Source organism: Erinaceus europaeus, chromosome 8 (assembly GCF_950295315.1).
Source record: "Erinaceus europaeus chromosome 8, mEriEur2.1, whole genome shotgun sequence".
NCBI lineage: Eukaryota > Metazoa > Chordata > Mammalia > Eulipotyphla > Erinaceidae > Erinaceus > Erinaceus europaeus.
The window spans coordinates 92,142,040-92,167,532 of NC_080169.1; the positions used below are offsets into that span (position 1 = coordinate 92,142,040).

At 35.8% G+C, this 25,493-nt stretch overlaps 1 protein-coding gene across 1 annotated transcript in view; it reads right to left on the bottom strand.

Annotated features, from left to right (window-relative positions):
• Positions 1 to 25,305, bottom strand: part of AASS (aminoadipate-semialdehyde synthase) — a 65,127-nt gene extending 39,822 nt beyond the window's left edge. Inside the window, exons 1-11 of the mRNA XM_007525002.3 lie at positions 25,213 to 25,305; positions 17,538 to 17,755; positions 13,609 to 13,785; positions 10,706 to 10,790; positions 6,917 to 6,984; positions 6,662 to 6,808; positions 5,647 to 5,725; positions 5,407 to 5,534; positions 3,885 to 4,033; positions 1,052 to 1,174; positions 586 to 697 (exon numbers count right to left, since the gene is read on the bottom strand). Coding sequence (XP_007525064.2) covers positions 586 to 697; positions 1,052 to 1,174; positions 3,885 to 4,033; positions 5,407 to 5,534; positions 5,647 to 5,725; positions 6,662 to 6,808; positions 6,917 to 6,984; positions 10,706 to 10,790; positions 13,609 to 13,785; positions 17,538 to 17,747 — 1,278 coding nt within the window. The 5' untranslated portion in view covers positions 17,748 to 17,755; positions 25,213 to 25,305. The remainder of the gene's footprint in view (positions 1 to 585; positions 698 to 1,051; positions 1,175 to 3,884; positions 4,034 to 5,406; positions 5,535 to 5,646; positions 5,726 to 6,661; positions 6,809 to 6,916; positions 6,985 to 10,705; positions 10,791 to 13,608; positions 13,786 to 17,537; positions 17,756 to 25,212) is intronic.
• Positions 25,306 to 25,493: the final 188 nt, after the last annotated feature.

Here is a 25,493-nt window from a genome sequence, read left to right on the forward strand (position 1 = left end):
TTGCCAGAGCCAGAAAGTCATTAATTAACAATGGAAATAAAGTAGGGTGAGCATAAATGCGTAAGATAAATGCTAAAATAAGAAAGTTTTTTATTTGGCAAAAGAAATGGAACTAAAATGGCATAGTATTTCTGAAGACAATTATTAACATCCGGGGGAAAGAACATAAAGAGAATATAAACGATCACTTAACCAGGTAATAGAAACTAAACTCCAACAAATTTGTCTACACTTCTGATTTTTCAGATTTACTAATTTACGCAGTAAGCATGTCCCAATACGAATTGGTCTAGACAATAGAAAGAATTAAAAACAAAGCAACTCATCTCATATGTCATGAACATTCCCAATAAAATATGCCTCATGAGAAACAAATGCAATCAGAAGATAGTTGAATGAACATTCTCAGATCAGGTAAGTAAGAATAATTCATAAAATAAGAGTGTCAGTGACTACTTAGGGTAAGGCTGGCATTTCATTCCTAATAGATTCCTTACATAGGGAAGACCAGGACATGGATATGATTACATCACAATTATTAATATAAAGTCACAGAGTTGCTGTGGATGGTACAAGTCAGCTTACCATTTCTTCAACATAAGGGTAAAGCATGTCTCCGAAATATTCTGTAGCTTCAATTGGAAGCTGAGCCGGCAAATTGTCAATGGAACACATCAGAATTCCAGAGCCTTCAACACTAGAAGAATCAGTATGCTTTATTTATATGCATAAAATGTTATTTTCAAGCTCTAATTTCTCCAGATATTTATTTTTATGTTATATTTACTTCATAACAATTTATCATCTTGTACCAACGTCCATAAGAAAATAAGCATTTCTTTTCAAAAAGATCATTACCTTCATCAGAAACCCAGTTCCTATATATTAAAATGCACATGCATTATAACCTCTTAAATTTGGATGTGGCTGTTCTACTAGTTTTTTGTGTGTAAATTAGTATGACCTTCATAGATCTTTAGACTACTAGATCAAGATAAGTAAACAATGTTACTATGTATCTCTGAGCATCTAACAGCTTTAGCAAGCTCACCTGTCATGTGTAATATGCTGGTCTGCATCATACATGCAAAAAGGATGGTCTATAGTTGTGCATTCAGTCATAAACTCTATGGACCCTCCTGTGTCAGCTGAGATGTCACATATTGCCACAAGTCTGAAAAAACCATTTAAATAAAAGCATGGGATTTTGAAGTCGACAGCATAAATCTGTAACAACCGCAGATTAAACGTGAATATAAATGAAAGATGCTTGGAACATTTCTCAGTGTGGATGAAAATATTTCTTGGGCTTTTAGGTTTTTCCTTCTATAGTTAAGGACACTGTGTTCTAGAATACAGAGACTCATCCAAATGTATGTTTTAGTTTTCACAAGAAGGACTTACCCTGGCAGGACATAAGAAAGTTGGATTCTGTAAGATATTTTAAAAAGATATCCTGGGTGGGGAAGATAGCATAATTGTTATGCAAAAGGACTCTCATGCTTGAGGCTCCTTTGCCGCAAGTTCAGTGCCCCGCACCACCATAAACCAGAGCTGAGCAGTACTCTGGTAACAAAATAAAGAGATTCTTGCAGGTTCTTCTGTTACTGGTGGTAATTCTCTTGCTATGGCTCCAAATAAAGAAGCTATTTTAGAAACTTAACATAGAAGCTATATACATTCCTGAAATCTTAAAATTTCATAAACCCATATTAAATAACTAATAAATCATCTTTATTGTCACCCCTTGATAATCTTTAGAAGGAACTGTATACATCTGGCCAAGAGATATACTGGCAAAAAATACATATATCAGTGGGAGTCAGGCGGTAGTGCAGTGGGTTAAGCACAGGTGGCACAAATGCAAGGACAGGCAAAGGGATCCCGGTTCGATCCCCTGGCCAGGGGGTCGCTTCACAAGCAGTGAAGCAGGTATGCAGGTGTCTATCTTTCTCTCCCCTTCTCTGTCTTCCCCTCCTCTCTCCATTTCTCTCTGTCCTATCCAACAACGACAACATCAACAACAATAAAAAAAGTAAATATATATATATATATATATATATATATATATATATATATATCAGTTAAAGAGCAATCATTTTCCCTAGGACAATCTTTATTAGAATCATCAAATACATAAATGTAATAAAGCTTGAGGTTAACTTAGACTCCACTAAAATCCTAGGTGTATTTCCTCTGTAACTTTAGGCCAGAATCTATAAACCCAATACTGGTTAGGATTCTCCCAGATATGATGGGCCTAGACCTCTAAGGGAGCCCTCTCTTCACCATCACTAGTCACTTTCATCAGGAGCATCATCATAAGTCCTTTTGAGGTCCTCTCCAGAAACATATCCTCACTATAAAGTAGCAGCTCTAGAGACTACCCAACTTTCCAAAGCAAGGCTAGGTCAGCCTACTCTGCCACTTGAGGAAGATTAGTCCTAAAATGAGTGTAGCCTAGAATGTTCCCAGCTCTGACCATGGACTGAGGGGTCAGACTGACAGGGACTCAGAGATTATACAGGCTCTTGTGCTAAATATAATTATACATGGACCCTAGATCAGATTGATATGATGATAAGCAGCTAATTGTATTTATTTTTTCTCTTCATGTTTGAGATCTACTCTCTGACCTAACCCAACTCTTAGTTCTATTCTCAGCTCTGACTATTTCTTCCCAGACAATATTCTTAGTCAACGTCCATGTTTAACTATCAAAAATTACTAAAGTCAATGGCCCCTAGGGACATAGCTAAAATAGACTTCCTAGCTTCTTTCCACTCTAAAACCCCTATTCTCACCTGCTCTATTCCTACTTTCTGGTTCCTGCTTATTAAGCATTATGTCCTGCTTTGTATCTTACTACTTTTCAGACACCAAATTGCTACTATGATTCTATCCAGACTTCACCAATGTGTTGTGGAACATCACCTCTCCAGACCCCTACTTCACTAGGGAAAGATAGCATAATTTTACAATCTCAATTCCTCTCTTAGTTATCTATCCAAAGAATATAAAAGCACCTATCCGCACATGACACCCATGTTCATGGTAGTGTCATAGTAATAACCAATATTTGGAAACAACCTAAGTATCCAACTACAGATGAATGGTTAAAGAAGTTGTGGCATAGACAATGGACACACTATAAGAAATGATGATATATTCTTTGCTACAACATGGATGAAACTAGAAGGAATTATGTTGCATGAAATAAGACAGAATAAAGACAATGCCAGGTGATTTCACTTACAGATGGAATTTAAGAAAAAAAGAAAAGAACAATACAAGGTTAAGTCCTCAGTGGACTATAGTATATATAGTTTATGGCAGCAGATTTGAAAATTGAGAAGTAGTAATGGAAGAGCACTAAGGTGAGCTTATGGAACTAAGTCTCTGTGGTAGAACAAAACAATAGTTTGGCAAAGGGTGAAATGTACTGATAACTATTTTGAAGAAATGCAGAAATGTACCCTGCTGACAACAACAATCCTTTAAACTAACACTTCCTCAATAAAGTGATAATAAAGTTGGAAGGGAAAAAAATAAAAGATTAAAAATTCCATGCTAGGCTTATAAAATAGTTCATTTGGATATGTGCTGTTTTGCTATGTACTAGACCCAGGTTTGAGCCTGAACCACCACCACCACCACCACCCCCACCATCCCCCACCCCAGCACATTGAAGGAAGGTTTGATTCTATGGTCTCTTCCATTCTTTCTCTACCTCTCTGTCAGTAACTTTAACCAAAAAAAAAAAAAAAAAGAAAGAAAAGAAAAGAAAAGGAAGAGAGAAAGAAAGAAAGAAAGAAAGAAAGAAAGAAAGAAAGAAAGAAAGAAAGAGAGAGAGGTAGAGAAAGCCCCAATAATAAAGTCCTTACTTGTTTGGCAATGCAGGGCAGCCATCAGCACCAACACCTGAGAACTTGCCTGGAGACAGGAGATTCTGAAGGTCTTGCCGTGTTAGTAAGCGAGGAGTGTGTTGTTCCCAGTAAATTCCATTAACCAAACAAGTTGTATAGGGTGCAATCTGTAAAGTAAGTACCAAGTTTGACAAGATAGGGACTAACCCAGCACTATGTACTGAAAGATACCAGTCAGTAAAATTCTTTAAAAACAAGTTAATGTTACTTCTATATTGACTTTTTCATTTGCCAGTCAGTGGCCATATTTAAGACAAAGATAATAAACATTCTCCCACATTGTAGTATATAACTACCCCAGGAAATAGAAGTATGATAAATAGTTGGTATTTTTATTCTACAATGTACTACATTGACAAGGAAAAGGGATAAGACAGAGTCAAATAACCCAACAGTCTATTACCAGCTCAATCACAAATTGACTGTGATGTTAACCATACTACCTCAACTTCTCTGGGTTCTGTTTTCCTTACCTGACAGATAGGGATAATATGTACCCCATTCCTCAAAGAAATGCTGTGAAAATTAAATCAGATAACATCTGTAAGCTCCATTGACAAATGGCTATACACATGCATATATGGTTACTAGGTCAATATAAGCTATCGGATGCATTCAATTATTAATACATTAATGAGTGGAGGAAAGAGAAGGTATGGAAACTTACTAAATTCACAATTTTCCACTTAAAACTACTTCATAACAATTTTGCTTCTCAAGTATCATTCTCAAGGTTTCCTGTTAACATACTTTATGTGCTCTAATAGCTAACTTTGCTATACTACATTGTTCAAATATTTAAAATTACTCAAAACCTTCTTTTTTACAATAAATCCATACATATTTTTGTTTTATTTGGGGTCATGTTGATTTTTGGGGGAAGAACTGTTGTATGAATAATGACAACAGAACATGAAACTATACTGTTTCTTTTACGAGAGAGATCACTGCTCCCCATCAGAAGGATTTGAATTGTAAGTAACTTCTAGTACAGTACAGATTTGTCTGTGTTTATATAGTCATACTATTTTGCACTGACCCTATAATCAATCCATGTGTTTCAAGATGGGGGCTGTAGTTGCATTCAAAATTGTAGACACAGAAAGGACAAATCACTACAGAATTCAAACTTCATTGACATCATGCTTTGTCAATACTACTCTCTAGTTTAAGATAAATATCAGAAAACAGTAGCCCACAAGGAATGCAGTACTGGACAAGTACAGACCTGAAGTAGAAACAGAGTCAGTGATGCAAAGGGCATACCCACAGAAACCACCACAGTCACTAAACAAGGCCATTCCAAACAGCTATAAATGTCAACAACTCCTAAAGCTAATTCATGATTCTCAAAGAACTCACACCAAATCAATAAGGAAAAATAAAAGCCAATGCACACACGGGAATTTCTGTCCAGAAAAACAGCTTAGCTACTGTGTTATAATGAACAACCAACTGCAAAGCTGGGCATGATACTCACATCAATACTAAAACGACTTATGTAGCGTTCAGGGTATTTGTCATACTCTACAGGATCATATACACCATCTGTTTTCCTGACAAGATGATGATGGCGACTTAACACCGTACCATATACTTTTCTCAGGTCTTGCAAAGGAGAAAGAAATTAGTCAAGTGAGTGATTTCTAGTGATAAAATATTATAATTCAAGAACTGTCAAAAACAATAGAAATACAATTACCACTACCTTTTCCCTTACCTCCAGTTTGAGAAACTTCTTTTAATTCATGTGGTTCCACATATTCACAAGGTAGTTCATTGAAGACTGCTTGGGCTCCCTACAAATAAAATATAAGCCAAAAAAAAAAAAAATCAATATCAACAAGAAAGAGCCAATATATTTTCTTGAAAAAAATGTTAATTTATTTTCCCTACACTTATATAACTCCACTCATCCAATCCTGTATTTAATATTGAAACACAGAAGCATTGAGTAACTTACTACATCCAGTCTGAAACCTACTTTTTATTCCCATTTGAGTATCACTCATTGGAAGAGGCCTGTTTTACTTCAGTTAACTTCAGTAGAAACAAGAGCGTTTAGAAATAAAAGTGCAATAAATATTTCCATCTACTTTTTGTTCCACTGCAGAAATTATTTCAAGTGGGGGTAAAAAATACTTCCTACAAAAGATCAAATGTGTGTTTCTCGGTATCATACAAATAGTGATGTACTATTTCTAAAGTATTTTCTTTTCTGAAAGAAAGATCTGCTTTATAATTGCATGTTTCTCCAGGAGATGGCAAATTCATTCCACTCAAAGCCACTTGAGAAAAAAGCAAATACTAAGCAGTTACAAAGTCATCTTTCTAATGTCTTGTTAACAAAACTTCAAGTCATCTTCATCAATTTAATCCGGACATATCTTCCAAACTTCTAGAAATTTCATAAAACTAGTCATTCTAAGATCAGATCTTTACCCTATTAATAATGAGTTATTACTTAAAAAAAAAAAAACAAGAAAAGAAGGAAGAAAAACAGAGAAGGAGAAATGTAAGAAAGGAAGGAAGGGGAGAAGGAAGGGAGGAAGGGAAAAAGGGAAGAAAGACAGTGACAATTAGTTTTGAACCATTACTGCTCTTTGAAATAGGAAAAGTACACAGAAATGTAGCAAATTAGAATATCTATTCACTAGAAAAGCAGAGCTTTGAAATGTCAACAAAACATTTCAGAATTTCAGAGTAACTTACAGAAAAATGCAGGTGAAATTTACCTTTGATACATTACCAGTCCCTGTGAAAACAAATGTTAAGGGACCTAGAGACTTTGGCATCAAACCCAGAGATATCTCATAGCCAGCATCACGGACAGCTTGCACAGCCTGGCTGCTGTTCCTATAGTTATGGGCCATGCCAATGTGCTGAAAGTAAGTACACATGATGCAAGTTAGATAACTCTCACTCAAAAACACTTCTATTTTTAAAATGTGATATGTGCTTTCAAAAAATAATAAAAGCAAACACCTCACCATAAAAGGTGTGTGATGTCCCAAAGCAAGGAGTCTTAACCCCATTCCATGTAAAATGTTGATCATTCCTATTGCAGAATCAGACCAATAGAAAGACCATTAGTTGGGAGAAGTTGAAGCTGTTTTCTGTGCCCATTCTCCAACCATGTTAGTACACTGAGGAAGTATAGCCCACATCTCAGATTGGAAGAAGCCCCAGTAGTTATATTTTCCAGCCTATCAAAATTCTGCTGTCAAAGGGACTAACCCATCTATTTCTTCATCTCATCTTCCACTTTGAATTCTGCTAAAATGAAACAAAAGTGCCACTTCATATCAAAACTTAAAATCTTCACCTTAGCTTCTAATACTCTTCCTTCCTGCCTCCTTAATTTATTCACACCTGAATTATTCTTTTTACTATCACTCTTTGTTGGTTCTTTCTTGTCAACATCTAAATATGTGTCCATTGTTCTCAATGATCAAATGAACAAACAGAAACAAAGTCCCAAAGACCCAAATCAATCATTTCAGGCATCTAAACAACCATACACTAGACAATTTTCAGAATTTGACTAACTTGACAGAGATCTATGACAATGTACAACCCTTTATTCAGACACTTTCTGTCCTCAGCATCCTTGACTTAAATATTTTCATCTTATATTGTTACAGATTTCTTTTCCCATGCTCATTCCTTTTGTGTCCTCTGCCCATTCCTTCTGCATTAGCCACCTTTGTGATTCTATCTTGAGCCATATTTGCTTTAGTTTCCACATTTTTTTCTTAGTCTCAGTCAGCCCTAAATCTCATGTATTATGTATGTGCTGATGACATCAGTTCTGAGTCTCCAACAGGTATTTCATTTAAAGATCTTAATGAACCAACTATCTTGTGAAGATCTAAATTTAGACGTCATGCAAATAGCAAAAATCTTGCATTCCTGCAGCAAAGACTTTTCTTTCCATTCTCCTTTTTTTTTTTTTCATTTTTGCCACAGAATTTTTCTTTGTTACATCCTAATCAGTATTTTATTTCTTTTCTGAAATAAAATTTAAAGGACTATTTTATATGAAGTAAAGTATAGCAATTTATGTATAGTTTGATAATTAACAGGTCACACACCTTTGTTATGACTGACATATTCAAATCATAGAATAGTTTCATCACTATAGTCAACTCTTCCCAATCCTTTACCCCAGAAAAAAAAATTATATATGTATATATATATGTATGTATTTCTTTTCTGCGCAGATTAGTCTCTACTACAGTTTTATATAAGAAATCATAAGCATATACTATTTTGTGTACTCAACATAATATGTTTGAGATACATATTTTTTTTCTTTTTATTGCTGAGTGTTCTATGCCATGGGTATACCACACTGTATTTATCCTTTCTTCTAAAGATCTGGACATTGCACATGAAACTACTATAAACAAGTCTTTATTAAAAAAAATAATAATAGATTTTTCTTGAAAAAAAATGTTGTGAATACATTTTATTTTGTACATTGATTTTTCACATTTCTTTTTTTCTATTTATTTTTGAGTTGGTTTTGGTAAATATTATCTTTCAAGGATTTATAAATTCTATCAATGTTATCAAATCATATTAGCTATTTAGAATATTCCTTTATCCTTGGATTATCTCTTAGTTATATACTGACATTCCCTTTTGTATTACTAGTGCCAGAAAATAATGACTTATATTTTGTACTTAATATAGATTTGTATCAGTGTTACTGATTTGTTAAACTCCTTTCAGTTTCACTATTTTTTTATTTCTAGTGTGAGTTCTTTGATTATCCATCTTAGATTTATTTTTCTTTCTTCTATTTACTATATTTTTCTTCATTTTCTAGTGTCTTAAGACATAAATTTAAATAATTTGAGAATTTCTTTTATTTTTTAATTGGGAGGTTAATGACTCACAGCACATTTGTCTACACATGGGTAGAATTTTCTATTTCCATATACCAGATGTCTATATTTTCACCCCAACCCAGCCCAAGATCCCAAAGTCCCTCTCTTCCATTCCTTCTCCTGTGTCCCTTGTCTTTGTATAGCACACCACTCTCAGTCCAAGTTTTACCCTGTAATCACCCTTTCTCATTCTGTTTTCCAAGTTCCACTTATATACGAAATCACCACCAAAGTTCTGTGACCTCTTCCCACACCCCCAAAGATAACTGCCACAGTTCCTGCAAAGTCTTACAGTGTTGTCACTATTTTTTTTTTGCGAGTCCTTATATTTCAATGAATATGACCTTCCAGTTTATCACTTCCTTACCATAATCTAGGTTACAATATTTACCTTTTAATTTACCACAGTGTACTATGAAATACTATACCACCTAAGGTATAAAATGAAACTTTCAAAATATTCTTCCATTTTCTTTCTCCTGTCTGTACACTGCTAGTAACATGTTTTCATTTTATATATGCAGTTAATGCTATAATTTGCTGTTTGGTTTTTTTGCATTTGATTGGTTGGTTGATTGGTTGATTTTGCCAGAGTACTGCTTAGCTCTGGTTTATGGTACAGGGGATTGAATCTGAGAGTTTAGTGCCTCAGACATGAAAGTCTCTTTGCATAACCACAATGCTGTCTCCCCCAGCCTCAACTGTATTTTAAAGAAACATTTTAATATTTGGTGTCTTTTAATATGTACTTAGCCATTTCTGTGGTTCTTTACTCCTTTGATTCCCTATTTCTTTTTTTTTAATTTTTTATTGGGGAATTAATGTTTTACATTCAACAGTAAGTACAATAGTTTGTACATGCATAACATAACATTCCCCAGTTTCCCATATAACAATACAACCCTCACTAGATCCTCTGTGATTCCCTATTTCTAGGTGATTTCATTTTTCTACTATCTTGAGAGACGGATAGCACAGTCGGAAGAGCATTTTTCTACTAGCTAAATAGCACTGATTCTTCTGTAAAGATTAATTGTTTTAACCTTAATTTAGACAAACATTTCTCAGTATTTTTTTTTCTTTTTGTTTGTCTGTTAAGGTGGGGTTACACCATTCTGTGTTAATTTTTCAGACAGAGAAACACAGAGAGAGATACCATAGCACCAAAGCTTCCTCCACTAAAATCGGAACCAAGAGTGCGAACCTGATGGATGCACGTGGCAAAGCAGGTGACTTTCCCGGTGAGCTATTCCATTGGCCCACTTCTCAGTATGTCTAAAATCTATATATCTTTCTTTCTACATGCACTCCAATTATAATTCATTTACTTCTACTTCTCAAGATAGTTACTTTCTTTGGACTGTGCATATTTCTACTTTCTCTCCTACATCCTAGAACAGCTTTTAGTCCTCTTCAAATTTCATCTTAGAAGGCTTTTTTTTTTTAGATCTTTCTTCTTTGTTTTTTCTTTAACTTCCCTGTGTTTTATCCACTTCTAGTTTCTCAGCAGTACTACCTAAAGTGATAGTTTACCTATAGTTACTATCCTTCTCTTTGTTATTTCTTTTTATAGTTATGTAGTAAAACTATGTTAGTGATTTTTCTTCTTATTTGTACTTTCTTTTCCATAGGAGTACTCGTCTCTGGCTTATGGTAGTATTGGAGATTGTCATTAAATCTGGGACATGCCGAGTCTCCAGCATGAAGATCTTTTCTATTACCACTATGCTATCAGCTCACTCTATTTATCTTTAATTATGGACCCATGTTTATTTTTATTGTTTGAAGTGAACACTCTGATTGTCCAGCAAGAGAAAACAGAAAGCATAGTGATGCCTCAGCAAATTTTAAAAGGGGGTGATATAAAATCCTTGGCATACCCACCTGCCACACCTGCCCACTGCCCAAATGCTACCACTCGGACTCCTCTATGATCCACCATTTTCTCATAATCAATAAGGCGAATTTCCTGAGGAAAGAATAAATAAAAAGAATTCTCAATCAGGCCCATCAACTTAATTTCAGTGAGTATAGGGCACACATGAACAGGTGCTTTCTATTTTTTCCTCATAAAATACATCTTGACTTGCTAACATAAGTTACTGTAATGTACATAATGAAATATTTGGAAATGCAGAGTCACAGATCAATAACAACTTTGTGATTAGAGATGAAAGAATGGCCCCAGAAGGTGGTAATTGTCCCTTGATAGTCAACAGAGTAATTAAAGCATCTAGCCTAACCTCATCTCTAAATACATCTTCAGTCCCCCTAATTTGTACATCCTTCCTTCTGGTCTCAAAGAAAACAATTTCCTCCTAACATTAATTCCTATGAACTAGGGCCTACCTTGTTTTTCCAAGTTTTATAATACCACTCTTCATGGATTTCTTCTATTTTCCAAGCCATCTTCTTTATATTACCTCTTCCTTTTAACTATTCTAAATATACCCAGGTCTTTTCTACCTTAAATGTAACAGTAAATTTTTCATTCAAGTCAATACACAAATCTCATTCTCTTTTTCTCTGTCTTTTCACAGTAAGTTTTCTGTCTGCTTTTTACTTCTTCACTATAACATTATCTTTCCTTGGAAATCCCCCCCACACATACATACTTGGGAATGCCTTATTAGTTCCTACTTAAAAGCTAATGGCACACTATAATTACAAGATGCTTTAAACAGCCACTTTATTTCCTCAAACACTATACAATTTTTTTCATGTGTACAAAATTAAAAATGTTTAATATTCATCCAATCCCAAGTAATTGGTCAGGAAGTACTGCCAAAATGTAGTCCTGCTGGGTCTGCTTTTACTTATTTTCTTGTAATGAGTAAAAGTTTATGTAACAAGAAAATCTCTAAAGTACTTTGAAAGGAGTTGATTTGCTTAAAATGAAATGTTCCTCTTATTGTTTCTATTAATTACTTTTAGAATTCTTTCTTTAGAAACACTGCAAATTACTTACAGCCAACGGTTAGTATATTTGAAATTAATTAGAATGTATTCTTTAATTCTACGCAAAATCTATTTTCCTCTATAGTTTTTAAAAATTGTGACTGGTCCCTTTCCTCCACCCTAGATTCAAATCCCACCTTAATATCTAAAATTCTGAAATTCTTTGCAAATCTAAGTCTTTGAATTGCTTTGTTTATACACACTCCCTGCTGTCATACTATCTCACAGTTCTAGAAGTTATGTGGTCTCTGACAACTACAAAATGTAGGGCAAGATCTTCTCTCTCATACTAGAGACTCATGACCAAAAGCTTACCAAGCATTTCCCTTTTTTATTATTTTTTTTTCTTTTCTTTTCTTTTCTTTTCTTTTCTTTTTTTTTACCAGAGCACTGATCAGCTCTGGCTTATGGTGGTGGGGGTAGGGAGAAACTGAACCTGGGACTTCAGAGCCTTAGGCATGAGAGTCTCTTTGCTTAACTATTATGCTATCTACCCCCACCCACTAAGCATTTCCCTTTAATTGTCTATGAATATGATAAACTCAACAGTCTTAAATTCAACTCTTGACCCTCCCATCTAAGCCTGTTTTATTTTGTTTATTTGTATGGGCTTTTGTTTCTTTTTGGCAATAGCAACATCTCAAACTACAATTCTTTTAAATTGCTCAGGAGAAAATCTTGGAGTTATTCCTGACTCTTTTTTGGTCACAGTTCACATTCACTCCATGAGTGAATCCTGGCAGATCAGACTTCCAAATTACATCCAAATCTGTTCATGTATCACATCCTCAATTTCAACCACACTCATGCAAGCCACCTAGACTCTAGATTAGTTTAGGTAACAATCTCATCAATTTTCTCTTCCCCCACCAACCTCCACACAGCAGGTAGAATAAGCATTTCAGAACACCATCTATTGGAATATTTCATTCAGAAAGGCCACTAGGTCTATGCATTGCCATGCTCTCTGCTTAAACTCTTCCCAGATGTTTGTGATGTAATCTTTCACCTCCTTCAAATGTCACCTTTGCAGTAAGGGTAGCCCTGTTCATCCTGCACCTTCTCCAGTGTTCAGCACTCCTTTTTCTTTTCTGTATTATATTCATCTTTATTACTTAGATTAACAAGTGGAATATGTAATGTCTTATTTATTTATCATCTGTCTCCTCCAATTAGAATGTAAACTTTGTGGTGAACACAGAGCTATTTTACTGTTACATTCTATCATTGTCATGAACTGTGGGACTATGTGAGAACAGAGTCAATCACATTATAGACACTCAGTAAATATCTATTAAATGAATACTTTAAGCAGCTGATAGGTTCTGAAAGTGTCTTCATCTCCAAAATTTCCCTCTTACTAATGCTAACAAATGTAAAACTTATCTCCAGTCCTGTTCTAGTCCTACCGAGTTGTAGAGACTCAATTCAGTCTCTTCACCTCTTTGGGTGCCATATGAAAATTAGGATGCTGCTTAATATAACTCCTGAGATTCTTTTCAGCTCCAATTTCAGCTGGATAGTGTCTGGCCAAATGGACTTATAAATCAGTAATTGTCTGATAAAAATACTTTCATTCTGTTTCAGAATACAAAAAAAAAAAAAATCAATGAAGTACTTTTGGTTGTATCTCTTAAATACTGCAAACTTGCTTGGCAGAGGAGCTCTAAGGCCATCATTGCTCTTCAAAATCATAGATCACCTTTTGTATTGAATTGAATGACAAGAGGAGGTATTTTCCTAGATGTTGAAAGAAAACTAGAAAATCTACTAGTCTACAAAAGTAGGAGAAAAAAAAACAAAAACTCTGCTAAAATGTCACCAATTACCTGTTTGAGAACCTCATCCAACAAGCCCATATTGGCCTCCTGAGCTTTTATTGTGTGGGAGAAAAATGCGTAAGTCTTCTTGGACATTAATTTTTCCTCAGGAGGTCTTTTAACTCCCAAAATTAAACAAGCTTCAGAAATATCTTCCTGAAGAATGCCACCAGCTTTGACATATTCCTAGAAAATGGATTTATGTTAAAAGTCTTTCCTTGATTTTTATATTTATGTTCTTTTAATAAGTGCAACAAATAAAAGTGATTAACTTTCAATGGAACAAAATATATGTGGATTAAAATAGATCACAGAACAACTACTTCTTATGTTTTTATTTGCTGGCTAAAGATAAACTGTCTGGATTATTTATACTCCTTTCATGCTATCTCAGAAAATAAAAACCCAATTTTTAAATCTTGATTTTATTATTTGAATAGATATTGTTTTACTTCAATAGAAAAAAAAAACTCTGAAAATTCAAAACACACAAAAAGTGAAAATTCAGCTCTTACTCCTATTTCAAAGCAAATTAGTGGGGCAAGGTGATTGCACACCCAGTAGAGTACACAAATTGTCATGCACAAAGACCTGAGTTTGAGCTCCTGTTCCCCACCTGTTGTTAGGAGGGAGGGACCTTCATGTACAGTATAGTGTTTCTCCACTAGCTCCTCAACTCCTTTATTTCTCTCTGCCTCTATCAAAAAGAAAAGATAAGACAAGAGCAAAACAAGGAGAAACTGGCTACCAAGAATAGTGGATTATTCATGCAGGCACTGGAAGCGCCTACAGTAGCCCAGGTGGAAGGAATGAAAGAGGGGAAGAAAGGAAGAGATAGAGGAAGAGAAAGGAAGAAATGAAAAGAAGAAAGGAAGGAAGGAAGGAAAAAAAGGAGGGAAAGAAAAAAAAATCTTAGAGTTTATTCATATCCACCAGTACATGCTATTTAGATATACTTGTGAAATGCATAATTTGTATCACAATGCATTGAAAAATTAAAAGCTAAACAATTTATTTATTAGTGATGTATTATTCACTTCTATAGGCAAATCAGATATTTTTAAATGAGTATTCATGAATAAAATGAAGATAAATCTTTACAAAACACTCTCAAAGGAAAGTATAGATGGATAGGAAAGATAGTAAGGAAAAGCAGGAACATACAGTTTCCATCTCATTTATTTAGACATAATTTCTTTGTCCACATACAGTAAATTGATTAAATAAGCCCCCAAGATAGTTTAATGGGGTGATTATAGTAATGCAATTATATAGAATGAAGTAGATATTTATAAATTGATATGGAGTAATCCCACCACACATTCTGACTAAAGAAAACAAGGTAGAAAGGACATTGCAGGATATAGTCCTCTTTTAAAACATATTTTAAAGTTAATATTTTTAAAATATTTTATTTATGTATATATTTATTTACTAGATACAGAGAAAAATTGAAAAAGAAAAGGTAGGTGGAGAGACTTCTATAGCGCTGCTCCATCTCTCCTCAACTGTCCCCCTACAGGTGGGGACCTGGGGCTTGAACCTAGGTCCTTGTGCATTGTAACATGTGCACTCAATTGGGTGCACTTCCGCACAGCCCCTATATTATTTTCTTTATAAGAACAAAATGGAAATAACAACACACAAACTCCTCTCTCTCTCTCTCTCTCTCTCTCTTGTTTCCAGGGTTATCGCTGGGGCTTGGTGCCAGCACAAATCCACTGCTCCTGGAGGCTATTATTCCCATTTTGTTGTTGTTGTTGCCCTTGTTGTGGTTGTTATTGTTATTGTTGTTATAACTGTTGTTGCTGGATAGGACAAAGAGAAATCGAGAGAGGAGGGTATGACAGAGAGGGAGAGAGAAAGATAGACACCTGTAGACCTGCTTCACCGCTTGTGAATCGGACCCTCCTGCAGGTGGGAAGCTGGGGACTCTAACCAGGATCCTTACTCCGGTCCTTGCGCTTTGTGCCATGTGCGCTTAACCCAGGGCGCTACCGCTGAGTCCCGGACAAACTTCTCTTTGAATATAGAGTCTTTGGAATTACAATTTAAAAAGAAAAAAATTTTAAAAACCAACATAGAATATCATAAAAGCATCATAGCAGTACTTTAGCCTGCTGTTATCTCTCCCTCTCTTTCTCTTTCTCACAGATACATCCACACAATAATTTGGTTAATAGATTATCATATACTTTTTTCTGAAACTTCTCTACAAAAATTACTTATCCAACCTTTGAGATAGTATAGATAGTTATTATAGAGATACTATTTTGGAACAATATCTCATCTATTTTGGGAGAAACACCTTTGGTAGATTGTGTTAAACGGTAAACAAGGAAGAAACCAAATATTTATAGAGTGACTACTCTGTGCTGGGCATTGTACCAAAATATATTTTTAGCTTTTTAGAATAGAAATTTTGACTTTTATTGCTTAAGGCAAGCATAGAACATAAAAGAGGATATCATGGGAGTCGGGCGGTAGTTCAGTAGGTTAAGCGCACGTGGCGCAAAGCGCCAGGACAGGCGTAAAGACCCCCCCCCCCAGTCTATCTTTCTCTCCCCCTCTCTGTCTTCCCCTCCTCTCTCCATTTCTCTCTGTCCTATCCAACAATGACTACATCAATAACAACAACAATAAAACAACAAGGGCAACAAAAAGGAGATAAATAAATATTTTTTAAAATATTTATTTAAAAAAGAAGATGTCACATATATTTAAGGGGAAAAAATCATATATCTATAGTAATACCAAAAGGAGCAAGAGAGACAAGAGAAACTAAGGGGTTATCAATAGATGTTAACATCATTAGCAGAAAGGTTTATGAGGCTCAGGAAACCCACCAAAATATTCCACAGATGACTCGATATGTACAAAGCAATATGAGAAAAGCACTTTTAACATTTCAAGCAAAATCATTACAATTCAAGCAAAATCATTTCAAGCAAAAACATTTCAAGCAAATCATTACAATTTTTAATTGAGATTTTTCCTTTAATATGATACAATGGGGAATATATATATATAACTTATGTTATATCCATGTCAAAAAATGTTTAGCTTGAGCCTAAGCACAAGGAAATAAGGTTTGGCACACTTAGAGGAGAAATATTCTGTAAGTCAGTTGGCCTAAACTCTTCAAGAAAAGTTAACGTTACTAAAATTACTAAAAATTGACAGGTAAATTCTGTTACAGATTCAAAGAGCCAATACAAGGACAATAAACACAGTAATCTTAGTGAAGTCTCAAAACAAAAGCCATTTGAGAAGAATGTAGAATTTAAAAATGGACTATATAAGATGATATTATGGAATTATTATTCTTGAGGTATGAAAAGTAGTTAAGGTAGGACTCTAATATATTCCTAGTAGGTATATATATATTGAAATGTTTTAGTAGTACAGAGTTGTGATATGTGAAATCTATTTTTCAAATGATCTATGGGTGAATTCACCTGTATATGTATATCTGTCTAAACTGAAAATAAAAGTTAATCCTGTATCATAAGGCTATTATTGTGAAGAACAAACAGAATGATGAATACTAAGGGCTTCACAGACTGGCTGGCTAGAAAAATCTTACGGATAAACTCTACAAAGTATTTCCAGGGGGGTCTTTATCTCCCCAGTGCCAGAACTGCAGTTTCACATAAAAGTGGGAATAACTGAAGGATATCATCTCCACTAAAAATTAATCTCTCTATCCTTCAGCTGGAGAAATTATGGATGATATAAAAATAATGTGACTGACTGAATTCTGGACTCCAGTAGGAAAAGTGACTAGAATTCTGAGAGTAGATAATGGAAAGGAATATTGTTGAGTGGTATTCAAGTGACACTAGCAAACACTGTTTTCATTCAGATATTCTTTAATTTTCATATGCAGGTTCACCTTATTCTTATATGACTTAAAAAAAATAATTATAAATATTTACCTTGTCGTGAATTGCTCGTCGATTAGAAGGCTGGATTAAAACTTTGTATCCCAGATTGGTGATGCCTTTGATGTGCCTGGGAGCTAGTGGTGCCCTTCTCTCCCAGGCGTTCACATCCTCCCGCCTCACTGCCATCACAGCTTTGTGTTTAAGACCCCTGGTCAGGCAGAGGCCCAGACTGCTCAGTTTGGTCCTACGTACTTGTAGCATCTTGAAATCTGATAATGGTGAATAAAAGGCAAAGAGAGTAGTACAACAAAAGGCAAGAGGACTCAACAGATGAATTTTGGTTTCCTCAGAAATCAGCTGTAAAATTCAACCGACACAGAAGATAATAGATAAAAGATGAAGAAATGGGAAAAGGTAACCTGGATTATAAAGCGTGCTTCTCCCAAATAAACACAATTTTCTGAGGTTATTTCTATCAAAATGATACAAAGTACAATTTAAGAATTACTAATCAAAATATCTATTCAGCACAAAAGCCTTTTTTTTTTCTTTCTAGAAAGCTCAGCTCTGGTTCATGGTGGTGCGGGGGATTGAACCTGGGACTTTGGAGCCTCAGGTATGAGCATCTCTTTGTATAACCATTATGCTTTCTACCCCTACCCAACACAAAAGTTTTAAAGAAGTTACCCAGCAATATAAATACATGAAGATTATTTATGCCATCTTTGATGACATAAAGTTTGAAATTCTTTAACTGTGTATAAGATGCTTGATACTCAAAATTCATCTCTGTTCATTCTCTAAGCCAGTGCTTCACAATGTATGTCTTATGGCCTCTTGCCCATTAGTGAATAGCATTTTACCATTCATCTATGACATATGTTTAGAAATTAAGTGAACATTTAGAAGCCTTTATATCACATAAATATTTCTCTACGAAGTTATTGTCAATGAATTAATACACATGGCAAACGCTAGAAGAAGAATTAATACACACACGCACACACACACACACACACACACACACACACACACACATCTTTAACAGATAAGGAATTGAAGAAAACAAACAAAAGTATTTCTTTTTTTTTAATATTTTTTATTATTTATTTATTCCATTTTGTTGCCCTTGCTGTTTTATTGTTATAGTCATCATTGATGTCGTTGTTGTTGGATAGGACAGAGAGAAATGGAGAGAGGAGGGGAAGACAGAGGAGGAGAGAAAGATAGACACCTGCAGGCCTGCTTCACCACTTGTGAAACGACCCCCCTGCAAGTGGGGAACTGGGGGCTTGAACCGGGATTCTTACACCAGTCCTTGCGCTTTGCGCCACCTGCGCTTAACCCACTGTGCTACAGCCTGACTCCCAACAAAAGTATTTCTTCACTGCAGATGTTGAAGAACACAGTCCTAAATTCCCAGGTCTTGTGTATACTCCCTTTTCATTCAGACAGACAGAAAAAGAGCTACCACAGGGTCAGAGTTTCTCCATTGTGGCACTTCCAAGGGGTGACAGGATTTGAACCTGAGTCACATGCCTGTCAAAGCATGCACTCACTCTACCAGATGAGTTATTTTCCAACCCTTTATACAAAAATGTAAAACATAAGTATCAAACAGTATTCTTTTCCTCTTCAAATGCTTATACACATTTGAAGATCAAAAGCCAACTCAGATGACAATTTACTGAACTATCTAGATAATAAGCCTTAGTTTACAATGTTTAAATTTAGCATCAAAATACAGGTACTATATGATTTTATACCTTCTAGAAATTTCATTCCAAAAATTGCTAGCATACAGCAAAATCCTTTTTTAATGTTTTTTTTTTAATTTAGTTATTTTCCCTTTTGTTGCCCTTGTTGTTTTTTATTGTTGTAGTTATTGATGTCGTTGTTGTTAGATAGGACAGAGAGAAATGGAGAGAGGAGGGGAAGACAGAGAGGGGGAGAGAAAGACAGACACCTGCAGACCTGCTTCACCACTCGTGAAGCGACTCACCTGCAGTTGAGGAGCCGGGGGCTCGAATCCAGATCAGCCGGTTCTTGTGCTTCACGCCAAGTGCACTTAACCCGCTGCACTACCGCTCGATTTACCCAGCGAAATCCTTACAGAGCACAATTCTACTACATCAAAGTGTTGTCTGTCTAGACACAGAGCACAGAAATATATTTCCTGGGAACAAACAACTTCTTGCCTCCCCAAATGAAAAGTTTATAGGAAAACTCACAACAAAACCAACTAAATAAACAAAGCAAACAGAAAGGAGTTCAGCTAACTCCCAAAATGAAGTTTATAGGAAAACTCACAACAAAACCAACTAAATAAACAAAGCAAACAGAAAGGAGTTCAGCTAAGACGGATTTAAGAAAATAGAAGGGCAGGAAGAAAAAAGGATTACACACAACAAGTGAACATGATTATTTCTTTAAACTAACTTTTATTTAGAACAAAATATTAATGGTCAATATTGTAATAAAAGATTGTTATATATCTTATCCACCTTTTAGTTTATAGATGTAGTTTGCTTTTGAAAGAATTCCATGTGTCCCAAACCCTAGTATTTATTCCCTCTCTCACTCTGAACTAAAGGAAAAACATGAATATGAATCCCTATGTTTTTAAAGCAAAACTAATCTCAAAAACAAATGGTTTGGAGGGTCGGGCGGTAGCACAGTGGGTTAAGCACACGTGGCGCAAAGTGCAAGGATTGGAGTAAGGAAACCGGTTCGAGCCCCGGATCCCCACCTTCAGGGGAGTCGCCTCACAAGTGATGAGGCAGGTCTGCAGGTGTCTATCTTTCTCTCCCCCTCACTGTCCCCCTCCTCTCTCGATTTCTCTCTGTCTTATCCAACAACAACAACAGCAATGGCAACAACAAGGGCAACAAAAAAATGGGAAAAAAATGGCCTCTGGGAGCAGTGGATTTGTAGTGCAGGTACCGAGCCCCAGCAATAACTCTGGAGGAAACAAAAAAAAAAAGGCTCGTTTCAACACAGAGATAAGCCTAGAAATGAGAAATGATGTTACCTCCTTGGCAGTATTACACATACCACAGGTAACTAAATGACCTCACATTTTCTATTCTGAGAAGCAATTTGGGGCCCTAACATATCAGGGGCCATGCTAAGATATTTGAGCTTTCTCTTCAACTCAAATTTGATTCATAGTCACAATCTCTCTCTCTCTCTCTCTGTGTGTGTGTGTGTGTGTGTGTGTGTGTATGTATCACAACTTCTCTCTCTCTCTGTGTGTGTGTATCACAACTTCTCTCTCTCTCTCTCTCTCTCTCTCTCTCTCTCTGTGTGTGTGAGAGAGAGAGAGAGAGAGAAAATCTTTGGGGTGGGGTAAGTATAGCTCCACCTTCTAGGGTGTGACAGAAAGAACACAGACACATATGGGAAACAGTACTAAATATTTTTTTTTTAATAACGAGAGAAGCAGATAGAGAGTAAAAGAAACAATAGTATTAAAGCTTCCTTCAGTGTGGTAGAGGCTGGGCTTAAACATAGAGTACACACATGGCAAAGCAGCACACTACCTTGGTGAGCTAGTTCACCTGCTCCTCACATCTGTACTTGCAAAGGCAGACTTTTATCAGAGCTAAGAAAGGAAAAGCATATGAGCTGATATTCTGGTACTTATTTTGGAAACACCATTGCTTTTCAATTTTTAAAGGGAATTCTGAAAGCATAATCCCTGTAACTTTGTTTCCCAAACAAATAAAATGAGAGTTGTCATTTATTTAACATGAAATGCCTAGCAACATGTTGAACACTTCACTGACATTTTTTTTTTCCATTTTCTCTTTACTGAAGCAAGATACCTAAGTTAATCTTTAACATTAGAAATTTTTTCTCTTCTTTGCCAAAGCCTGCAGTTACATATCATGGAGATCTGACACATATTGTTCCTCTGGCCAGCATATTTTGAAACAAATCAGATCCATATGGCAAGGGTTCCGATAATTAGATACTAAGTGATCAGTCTCCCCACAGTGGGATGCCTCTATGAAGCAGTTTTTTTTTTTTTGCCAACAAAAATGTTCCCTGACTTCAAGCCAAAGTAAAGTTGAGACACTGGGGCTCTTAGAAAAGATACTTGATTTAAACAGTATTACTGTGTTAGTAATGGCTTGAGTATTGAAACCTGATCTCGACGTAGAATTATCTGACTCCTCTATTCATTTCATGCTAAATTTATCAAGATATATTTATCATAAGGATTTATGAAATGCTCTTAGGTAGATCTAGTATTTCATGGAAATTCCCCAGTAGACTATTCTGAATTTTTTTTTTGACCTAGATTTTGTGGATTTTTTCCAAGAAGTATGCATGCTGTCTGTTTCTGGAAATTTCTTCAGAGAAATAAGACAGAATGACTGGAGCTCAGGCTCACTTTCTCATTCTAATGTAACCAGTTACTTGACTGTTCTAATAATCAATAGCTTGAGTAAGGAGTGTGTGGAAAGGTAAATTGTGAAGGGGAGATTAAGAGATAGAAAAGGAGAGGGGGGGAGAGAGAGGAATCATATAATCATACAGGGGGAGAACTTCTAGATAATCTTCCCTTCAACACAGGGTTAATATTTCAAATAGTATAAAAATTAAATTTAACACATTCTTTTCTATGTTTCTGTAATGCACCAATAGCACTGACAGACATTTTTGAATTTACCTAGGATTAAGCAGGAATCTGAATGCAAATATATATATATATATATATATATATATATATATATATATATATATATATATTTAACCTTGGTTATTCAAGAGCCTTTAAGACTATGGATAAGTGTAGTCATGGTCTATGACTAGGAATCTTGGCACTTATTACACATTTAACATCTAGATCATAATAGTCCTGGAAAGGTCTAAAACTGTTCCTGACTAATAAAATACCTGATGATAGTTGTGAACGCATCCAAATATTTCTGAAGGCCAAGGCATGTTAAAACTTGGCTTGGGCAAGCAACAACACTCTCCTCTACACTTTCATTTCCTGTTGCACAGGTAAATTATTTTAATGTTTCCACATTAACCTTTTAATATAGTCAAAAGTTGAAGAAGAATAGAAGAGGAAGAAGAAAAAGAAGAAGGAAGAGGAGAAGGAGGAGGAGTAAGAGGAAATGGAAGAGGAGAAGGAAAAGGAGAAGAAAGAGGTGACTTGTAGAGTTAGGTAGGGGAGGTTGTTAGTTTAGTTAATCTGACCTAAATTTATCAATATGCTTTTAAATTTATCAGTTACTGAACATCATCCAAAAAGATAAGCCTACAACTCTCCTCATCTCCAGCACACAAAATCAGCTTCACTGAGTTGGAAAGAAAAGTTAATTCAGAATAGAAGTCTGATCCAAAATACTTATCTGTTTGTCTTATTAGAAATGCTTTGAGGCATAGATTGTGTTTTGTTTATTTTATGTATTCCCAGAACAACAGGAAGTTAGGAGAATCTCAAGTGTTTAAAAAAAAATGAGTGAATGAAAAAATTTAAATGAACATCATAAAGATAAAGACTTATGCAACAGAGAAAATAAAACAGGCACACAAGTTGTAGGGACCTCTAGCTCCCTTTTCAAACCTCTCCCCACAATGTCCTAAAAAGAAATTTCTCTGAGAAGATCTCATAGGCAAATAAATGTTATGAAATGCAATATAGTACAACAGGAAAATCTAGTCTTGGTAAATGGGAGCTATCACTAGCTACTTTCTTTTAAGTTCAGTTTTCTCATTCAAACTGAAAACTACCACTTAAAATTCCTTTTATCAAGATTCTGGTTCTACTAAACATAACAGTAAGGAGACACTGGATTGTAAAAGCATTAGAAATTCTGAACTCAAGCAGGCACCCTGATTCAGGAGATCCAGTTAAACAAGAAAAACATCAAAACACCTTGGAAGAAGACAGGATATACACCTAAATTACCAGCATTAACTGTAATGGCCAGCATTTCAGTTTACAAAAAGAAAGGGAGACATCAAAAGAACATTAATTCCTCTCCTCCCCCAGGGCTCACCTTCCACTTAATCTGACCTTCCTGCTTCCTCAGCAAAGTGAGCAGAATCTTATGTAGCTATGAAGTTTATTTGAGTGAATAGTATATGAACACTGATCAGTCCACTGTTTGCCACAAACACTCAAGAAATACTCACATTTTAGTATCTATAATAAGAATTTGGTTTTATAGTTTATGGTTTCCTAGATTCAATTAATGTGATAACCATTTTACTGCCTATCTGTCATTCCAAACAAGCACTGTTTTTGTGATTATATGAATTACATAGAAAGTTTTATGGCCTTACCAAGAAGCCTGTTGCATCTATTTGGAAAATAATAAAAGGATATTTAGACAAAGTAAAGCATTTTTGTCAGATTGGCACTGTTTGCACACCAAAGATCCTTTCCAAAATCCTAAACCAAGACCTGGTAAAGCTTAGATAAAGTATTAGGGGTTTTTTTTCCTTCAATTACAAATTTAAACAAAAGTAAAGTCCTGATATTCTGCTGTTACTAATAGCAGGGAAGGCTGATAACAACAACAACAAAATTATCTTCTGTCAAGGGAGGGGATGGGATACGGAGTTCTGGTGGTGGTAATTGTGTGTTGTACTCCTCTTATCCTATGGTTTTGTCAGTGTTTCCTTTTTATAAATAAATAAAATAAAGAATTAGGATGTCAGAAAAAAGTAAAAAATAAACTAAAAAATGAGGAAACAAAAAAAATTATCTTCTACAGAGTGGAAAAGTCCAGAAAGTTGGCTTAATCCTTTGTCCTCCTAATTCAGTTTGCTGAATGGCCACTAAATTACACCTCCTGAAGGTCATGTAACCCTAGTTCATTCATCCTTACAGGTGAGAAAAAAAGAGAAGTAGGTACAAATGGCAAAATATATAAAGATATTTACACTAGTAAACATAATCACAGCTAGACTTTTTCTATATTCCAATAACTGATGGCCAACTATACATATATATATATATATATATATATATATATATGATAGAGCTTTCCTGCAGTGTGTGTGTGTGTGTGTGTGTGTGTGTGTGTGTGTGTGTGTGTGTGTGTGGCTTTTCCCCCTCCCTACTCCCAATCCTCTAAAATCAATGTTTGAAAATAACGTATCTTCTGGAAGTAGTAGCTTAACCTGCCAAGATAAATCAAGCAAGGTAAGTATGATCAGAGTTTGGCTGCAAGTGTGATCAGAGTTTGGCTGGAGATTGACAGAAATGCAAAGACCAACCTGTAACCATGCTAAAAGAAATGTAAAAGTATGGAACACCCCTATAATCTACAGCAATCATTGTCCCATACCCAGATCATCTAAATAAGCATACAGACCAAGAAGTCATGGGGTGTTTGTTCTGCTGATAAAACTTTCCAGCATCCACAACCCCCTCCCCCACCAAAAAGAAAAGAAAACTTTAAATTGCCACCGTTTCTCTATTCAGAAATTCAAAACTGGGTCTACCGCCCTCTAACTTGCAAGGGGAACACTCAAAGAAGAAGCGGCCTGCCAGTGGCCCTAACCGCTTTCTGCTGGACACTGGGCGGGAGTCACCAAGCCCCAAGCCTCCAGGATCGCCTGCAGCGCGGGGAGGAAAAGCTAAGGTCTCTGAGACTGCTGAGAGTCCCACCGACGATCTCTAAGCGCATCTTGCAGATTAAGAAAATGAGCCCACTACCCAATAGCTCAGTCCTCTCCTGGTTCGCTCTGTCCTCACCTCCTGGACTCCGGAGCACTGGTGGGTGCCGAGCCTCCGAATTCCCGGGTTCCTGCAGCACAGAAATTGGGAAAGAGGCCTTGAAGAGGGAGGTGTTTGCTCAACTTCTGAGGACGTCACGCCTCTCCCTCCTACAGCCAATCAACTGCCGCTCTGAGGGAACAACCTTCCCCTCTGCCAATCGGCGGCGCAGCCAGGTGCTAGGTCATGCCCTGCCCCTGCCCCTCCCTTCTGCCTTTTAGATCCCTCCTTCTGCCTTTTAGGTCTCTGACCTGCGTCCT